We start from the raw sequence: 8518 nt of genomic DNA, 5'->3' as shown, positions 1-8518 counted from the left end.
AACTCATCATCAGTTACTACTTTTATGAAAATATAGTGTCCAGAATTAGAGAGGTTATATAGTCCCTCAGTGTCTTGTGCCAAACATTTTAGGAAAATCAGTGATTAAATGGATTGTGACCAGAAGAGGGCCACCAAGAATACAAGGAGACTAAAAGACATCATCTAAAAATAGGTTGAAAGAACTGGGGATTTTAGCTTGGATAAGCAGAGATTAGTGGAAGTAAAAGACCTTAGAGCTACCTTTAAGTAACTGAAGGATTGTTATGTGTAAAAGTGATTAAATACCATTTTACATCTCCTGAGAGCAGAACTGGGTAGAACCAAACCATGGGAGTTACAGGGACTTAAATCATAGGGTTATAGATTTAGAGCTTGAAAGAACCTTAGCACTCATTGAATCTAATTCCCTTCATTTTATAGATGATCCAGCTGAGAGGCTAAGTAACTCACAGAGTTAGCAAATGTCTGAGGTGAAATGTGAACCCAAGTCTTTTAACTCTAAGTCTAGTATTTTATCCACTATTCCCCCAAATTTCATCTGGATTTAAGAAGAAAAAAACTCCTAATAATTAGATGAATCCAAAAGAATGGGCTGATTCAGGAGATATTCTTAAAGTACAGTCTGTATAATTCCTTGTCAGGGATGCTGGAGAAAGGGTTCTTGATCAAGTATAAAAAAATCTCACATTTACATACCACTTTTAAGATTTGTAAAGAGATTATTATATTATTTAATCTTTAAAATAACCCTGAGGCACATGCTAGTATTATCTTCATTTCACAGATGAGAAAACTGAGGTTAAATGACTTTCCCAGGGTCTCACAGGTAATGGATATGTTTGGGAGGAGAGCATTCAACTCAGGCTTTCTTCATTCTAGCAGCTCTATCTGCTAGGCAAAGCTATCTCTCTAGTATAGATCTAACTAGATGATTTCTGAGGTTTCTTCCAACTTGGAGATTCTGGGATTACTTTTATAATAGAGATACAGAAATGTAAAAAGATGCAGAGCTCTCTTCACTTCATTAGGCCTTCTACATTTTGACTAAATGACAGCTCACCTGAAAAAGATCTTGGGCTTTTCAGCAGATTGGAACCTCTATATGAATTAACACTGAAAACATAGCAGCCAAAACTGCTAATGTCATTTTAGGCTACAATGAGAGGCCTATTGTCTAGATGAGAGAGTAAATAGTTTTGCTGTATTTTGCCACAATCCAGATCCCATTTGGAGCACTGTGCTTGGTTTTGGATGAGTATTAATAAGTGAGAGAACATCCAGGAGAATGCTGAAGGGCTTTGAAATCATTCCATAAGGCTTACTAACAGAAATAAGAATATTAATTTGAAGGAAATTCAATGAGGAATAGCCATACTATGTCTTCTAGGTCTAAATCTATGATCCTGTGTCTATAAAATGTCTGATACATAGGGAAAGGATGAAACTTGTTCTGCTTGGCCATAAAAGACAGAAAGAAGAGTAATGGGTAGAAATTTCAACCCATGACAACTATCTGAAAGTAGAAGAATCCACCTTGGAAAGTTGTGGGTTGCTTCTTGATAGAGATTTAAATTTAAGCAAAGGTTGTATATAACCACTTATTTGTGTATGGCCAAATAACTTCTTGTTCAGATGTGGGTGGGCTAGATGGCTCCCTGAGAACAACTGCATAGTCAAGGTTTGTAGTTACAAGAGAAGCACTTGAATCTTGACTGCTTGACTTTGTAATCTTGGACAAGTCATTACTTTGAAATTCATTTTCTGTATAAAGATCACACAAGTAGTGTTATTCTCCAACACCCAAGGTTGTTGGTAAGGTTAAAAATGAGCTAACTTATATAAAACATAACTCATAAAGAGCTATGCAAATGTCAATAATTATTATAATAGCTTGTATTGTTATTATAACTTATGCCTCAAGAAGCTTTTTAAAGTTGGTTATCCTAATCCCAAGGTTTTCTCTACAACAAGATTATATGATCTTTTGTGATAGCTTAGTACTTTCCAGGATTTCATTCTTACATCCTTAGAAAATAATACTTGCATATCTCTCCCTGTAACTTGAAATGAAGTGAGATGGTAATCTCATGAAAAATCCAGTGAGATGGTAATTGGATTAAAATGCTTTGTTTTTCTTGTGTTCTATGAAGCATTTATGATGTCCAGCATGGTATATAATCAAAGCTCACACCTCTAATGTCCTTTAGAATTTAAAAACATGCTAGTCGAAAAAACTCCGTGAAGTATCTTGTGAAACTTCACTACCTTCCTATTGTTGTTTGTCCTTTGTTCTCGAAGAGGACCATGACATCAAAGAGGTGGTACCATGCTATGCAAATAAATTAAATTTAAGTGAAGAGAGAATGTGCAAGTATAGATCAGGATGATTGGAAATGGTCCAGAAGCCATCTTATTGAGCTTAAATTATTAAGTAATTTAAATTACTTAATTATTTGTCTATGGTCACACTGCTAATGTCTGGATTTGAATTGAGATTTCTTGATGCACACTCTAGAACTTTGCATTAAGTCCTCTATATTTGATATTAATTTTCCCTGTAAGCATCTGAGAAGTTATTAATACCCTTAAAATTTGTTTAAATCTTATATGACACATATATTGCAACAATTGCAGTGCTATGCTTGTAAGCGTATAACAATTAGCTCTCTCCCAAAAAAATACAAACAACATATTTTTAAGTGGAATTGAACTTTCCTGATTTTGATTTTAAAGTTTTAAAATCAAGGTTAGAATTCAAAGCAAAGCAGTTTTAGAAGGTTAGAAAACTAGTTTACCCTAACATCCAAAATATTGTTTGATATACAGTAGGTGCTTACTAATTGTGGAATTCAACTGTATTGATGATCTAAACAAAACAAAGAAAACATATCAAAGAAAGAAAAACAAAAGGCATAAGTTGTTTCAGTGGATAACTAATTGACTCCCCAGTCCATGCTAGAAGGTTGTCACTTCAGTTATTGGATGTTCCCTAAAAGGAGTGTTAGAAATCATATAGTAGCTCTCCTCTTATACACAGCACAAAGTAAGATTGACAACTGGTAGGAGAATTGAGAAAGGACTTTGAAAAGAATCATGAATATCAAAACATTAGGAAACACTAAAGAACTGAGGTTATTTACCCTTTAAAGGTGAGAGGGTAAGTTAATAATAGCATTCAAAAGTATGCAGGAGTCTGTCTAATACAGAAGAGAGAGAACAAGTGTTCAGTGTGTCTTCCAGGAATGGAAATATTAATATGTAGCAATGAGAATTAAGGTTAGTTACAAAGAAAAACAAATTACTAATAGTAAGAAATAATAAGAGAGGTAGCATGGAGTTAGCAGATAGATAAGATAGCCTCAAGTTAGAACACAAGGGGTTCACGTCTTGTTCAAGTTGCTGCCTGCGTTAGCGACAACTAAATTCTTTGCTCTAGGCTTCCCAGAGGCATAGAGGATTAAAATGTGTGGAAATATTTAACAAAATAAATAATACAACATACATAATATAACATTAATTTGTGGATTTCTAAGTCATTCTGTGTCTCCATGGACCTGTTTCTATGTTTTTATAACACAGTTTCTAGGTAAGCTGTTCAGAGCCAGTATAGATCTGCACTGTTGGAAAGTATCTTCACACTGGAAATTCTCAATGAAATTTCAGGTCTGATATGTGAGAGTAAGAGACCAAGCTAGAGATAGAGAAGACAGACAGACACTGAGCTGGCCTACTAGGACAAATGGTAAATGTCCAAACTTTTCAAAATGCACAAATTCTCAAATGCCAGGATCATTTAAATATAGAAGTAGAGTATAGATTATAGAAGAAGAAGTATAGAATGGTAGAGAGACTGACTAGATAAAATTAACATTTAACATTTCTGTTTGATTAATATTTCTGAATGACTAGGTCAAATTCACATTAATATATTTGAAATCAGTAGGATGACTATCACTATTCCCACTCTTGATCTCACTATACTTCTAAAGCAATTGATCCAAAATGGAAAGCTTGTTGCTTTTCATTTCAGCAACTATGAAAAATCTCAAAAATGATATTTTATTTTCACCAAAGACAGGAATCCTCTTTCCACCCAAGTTCACCATAATGGGTAAAGGCTCCACTGTCTGAGAGAGACTTTTGCAAAATTATCAGTTTTCTATTTGAGGCTCACCCGGATATCTGCTTCTCCTGCACTGACGAGATTCTGACACTGTAAGTTGTAGCCTCCTTCCCAAGTGGCGAGAACAAGCTGAAATAGAAACAATAAAGAAAAGATAAAAAACAGCAGGAAGTAAATCTAAATGAATCACTCATTCATTTTTTTTCCTACTGGCATTTATTCAGGAAACTGGCTAGGACTTGGGTTTATGCCAATTCATTCTTAAACAGATGCTATCATAGGACTTGATTCTTGCTTTTGAACTGAATTGAGTATATGACATGCTATCTGCTATATCAAACTTATAATAATTTACAGCTTGTAGGATGACTTTAGAGATGCTCGGAGAGACTTACATGAGCTGATGTTAACTTAGTGGAATGAGCAGAACCAGGAGATGATTATACGTGGCAACAAGATTATATGACAATCAATTCTGATGAACGTGTGGCTCTTTACAATGATGAGATGATTGAAGCTAGTTTCAAAGAGCTCATGATGAAGAGAGCAATCTACATGCAGAGAGAGGACTGTAGGAATTAAGCGTGGCTCATAACTTAACATTCCCACTCCTTTTGTTTTTGTTTGCTTGTGTTTTGTTTTCTTATTCATTTTCTTTCCTTTGTGATCTGATCTTTCTTGTACAACAAGATAATTGTTCAAATATGTTTATATATATTGGATTTAACATATATTTTAACATGTATAACATATATTGGATTACTTGCCATCTAGGGGAGGAGGTGTGAGGAAGGAGGGAAAAACTTGGAACACAAGGTTATGCAAGGGTCATTGTTGAAAAATTATCTGTGCAGTGCTACTACTGGGCTTATACCCCAAAGAGATACTAAAGAAGAGAAAGGGACCTGTATGTACCAAAATGTTTATGGCAGCCCTGTTTGTAGTGGCTAGAAACTGGAAACTGAATGGATGCCCATCAATTGGAGAATGGTTAAGTAAATTGTGGTATATGAATGTTATGGAATATTATTGTTCTTTAAAAAATGACCAGCAGGATGAATACAAAGAGGCTTGGAGAGACTTACATGAACTGATGCTAAGTGAAATGAGCAGAACCAGGAGATCATTATATACCTCAACAACAATACTGTATGAGGATGTATTATGATGAAAGTGGATTTCTTCGACAAAGAGAAGATCTAACTCAGTTCCAATTGATCAATGATGAACAGAAGCAGCTACACCCAAGGAAAGAACACTGGGAAATGAATGTGAACTGTTTGCATTTTTGTTTTTCTTCCCAGGTTATTTTTACATTCTGAATCCAATTCTTCCTGTGCAACAAGAGAACTGTTTGGTTCTGCACACATCTATTGTATCTAGGATATACTGTGACATATTTAATATGTATAGGACTGCTTGCCATCTGGGGGAGGGGGTAGAGGAAGGGAGGGGAAAAGCCGGAACAGAAGCGAGTGCGAAGGATAATGTTGTAAAAAATTACCCAGTGGGTTCTGTCAATAAAAAGTTATAATTATTTAAAAAAAAGAAAAAAAGAAAAATTATCTGTGCATATGTTTTGAGGGAAAAAAAGCTTTAATAATTAAAAAAATTACAGCTGTTCAGTACCTCATAGTTTAGTCGACATTAAATAGAAGCATATTTTATATAGGTTTAGAAATATTTATCAAGTTCTTATTCTTCTAAATTATCTTTTGTATGATAATTTAAGGATATTTAACAAAACATCAAAATCAACTTTTTTCTTCTGCCTTGAAGTACTAATAAAATATTTTGTTTTGCTTTTTTTTTCTATTATTGCAGAGGTTTAAGATATATTTTACTAATTTATAAATTGACTTTACAAATTACAGAGCAATCATGTTTGGGATATGTTTAGTATACTGAATTGTCTATAAGAGTCTCTAGGTGTGGTTAAAAATCTGTCCAGTTTTTAAATCTGACATACCTTTAATGAAACAACTCTTCTTTCCTCACACCCAATCCCTCCCATTCATTGGCTCTCCATCTATTTTAATTAGTTATCATCCAAAGAAAGTGATCTTCCCAGACAGTCCATGAAAGGAAACTACTGATTCTGGTTCCCAGAACCAGGTAAAAAACTTTTTTTTGCATCTTGTTTCTGTAAGGTTTATCACAGAACGTATTTATGTGCAAAACACCCATCTTATACATTTGATTCTGTTTTCTCTCAATTTTTAACATTCTCTTAAAAACTTTTTATATCTTTTTTATTTTCCCTAATTACATGTAAAAAAACATTTTTATTATATATTTTTACATTCTTTTTTTTTTACATATTTCCATATGAAACATGTTGAGAAAGAAAAATCAATGGGGAAAGCTATGAGGGAAAAAAAGTGAAAATAGTATGTGTTGATCTACATTCAGTCTCCAAGATTCTCTCTCTGGATGTAGATGGTGTTTTCCATCCAGAGTTGGATGTTCCATCTGGATGTCCAGAGTTCAAAGGTCACTGAACCACTGAGAAGAACCAAGTCTATCATATTTGATCATTACACAATATTGCTGTTGCTGTGTACAATGTTTTCCTGGTTCTGCATGCTTCACTCAGCTTTAATTCATGTAAATCTTCCAGAACTTTCTAAAATCAGAATTTTCTGTTCATCAGTTTTTTAGAAAACAATATTATTATTTTCATATGCCATAACTTATGAAGCCATTCCCCAATTGATGGCCATCTACTCATTTTCCAATTCCTTTCCATCACCAAAAGAGCTATGACAAGATTTTTGTACATGTAGATCCTTTCCTCCCCCTTAAGATTTCTTTAGGATACAGAAATAGTAATGGCACTGCTGGATCAAAGAGTATGCAGAGTTTTATATCCCTTTGGGTATAGTTCCAAACTGCTCTCCAGAATGGTTAGATCAGTTAACAACTCCACCAACAATGCATTAGTATCCCAGTTTTCCAACATCCCCTCCAGCACTTATCTATCTTTTCCTGTCATCTTAGTCAATCTGATAGGTATGTGATGGTATCTCAGAATTGTTTTAATTTGCATTTCTCTAATCAATAGTGATTTCAAACATTTCTTCATATGACTATAGATAGTTTTAATTTCTTCATATGAAAATTATTAATATCCTTTGACCATTTATCAATTAGGGAATAGCTTGCATTTTTATAAATTTAAATCAATTCTCCATATAGTTTAGAAATGTAAAAATCTTTCTGAGTTTCATTCTCTCTGCCTTTCCTCATTTGAAATACAAGCAATTTGATGTAGATTATAGATGTGAAGTGATAGAAAAAATTTCTTTATTAGCCATATTGCAAAAGGAATTGCATTCCAAAAAAATAATAAAGACATTTTAAAAGGATGCTTCAGTCTGCACTTAGACTCTATCAGTTTTTTTTTTTTTTCTGGACATGAATAACATTTTTCTTTACAAGTCCTTTAGAACTGTCTTGAATCATATTGCTAAGATTGGCTAAGTCAGTCACAGTTGATCATAGTACAATATTGCTGTTAATTTGTACAATATTCTCCTGGTTCTACTTATTTCACTTTGCATCAGTTCACAAGTCTTCCCAGGTTTTTCTGAAAGCAACCTGCTTTCTTTTTTTCTGCTCATTTTGTATAGTACAATGGTATTCCATCACAATCACATGCCACAATTTATTTAGCCATTTTCTAATTGATGGACATTTCCTAAATTTCCAGTTTTTGTCACCACAAAGGGCTGCAATAAATATTTTGGTATAACATAGTTCCTTTTTCTTTTTCTTTTGATCTCTTTGAAGTACAAATCTGATGGTAGTGTCATTGAATCAAAGGATATACATAGTTTGACAGCCATTTGAGCATAGTTGCAAATTACTCTCCAGAAAAGTTAGATCAGTTCATATTAGTGTCCTTATTTTTCCGACATATTCTCCAATGTTTATCATTTTTTTCTGCCATATTTATTGGTCATTTTCAGTCATTTGTAAAACTTTAGTTATCCCATTTGGGGTTCCTCTATGCAAAGATACTGGAATGGTGTGCCATTTCCTTCTCCAAAGCACTTTATAGATGAGGAAACCGAGGCAAACTTTTGCCTTGGATTCCACAATTAGTAAGTATCTGAGGCCAAATTTGAACTCAGGAAGATGAGTCTTCCTGACTTCAGGTAGCTGTCATATTAGCCAATATGATAGGTGTGAGGCTGTACCTCAAAATTATTGTTATTTGCATTTTTATAAACAACATTTTAAGAATTTAGAACTTTTTTCTATAGGAGTTCATTAGTGTCTTGTGATGAGATAATTGGCAGGTCTTGAAAAGAAAATTATTTCAACTTTTTTTTTCATGTTTCTTGAAAATCCCATTCTTTTCTCTAAATGGATTCCAGATTCATAGATT

The 8518-nt window shown here is 33.6% G+C and overlaps 1 protein-coding gene across 1 annotated transcript in view; it reads right to left on the bottom strand.

Annotated features, from left to right (window-relative positions):
• Window positions 1–8518, bottom strand: part of ELOVL2 (ELOVL fatty acid elongase 2) — a 102562-nt gene that overhangs the window by 14358 nt on the left and 79686 nt on the right. The window contains exon 4 of the mRNA XM_051970689.1: window positions 4177–4254. Within this exon, the coding sequence (XP_051826649.1) occupies window positions 4177–4254 (78 nt within the window). The remainder of the gene's footprint in view (window positions 1–4176; window positions 4255–8518) is intronic.

The sequence above is a fragment of the Antechinus flavipes genome, chromosome 1 (assembly GCF_016432865.1).
Source record: "Antechinus flavipes isolate AdamAnt ecotype Samford, QLD, Australia chromosome 1, AdamAnt_v2, whole genome shotgun sequence".
Taxonomy (NCBI): Eukaryota; Metazoa; Chordata; class Mammalia; order Dasyuromorphia; family Dasyuridae; genus Antechinus; species Antechinus flavipes.
Note: the sequence above shows the minus strand (reverse complement) of the source record. Positions and strands in the feature narration are given on the sequence as shown.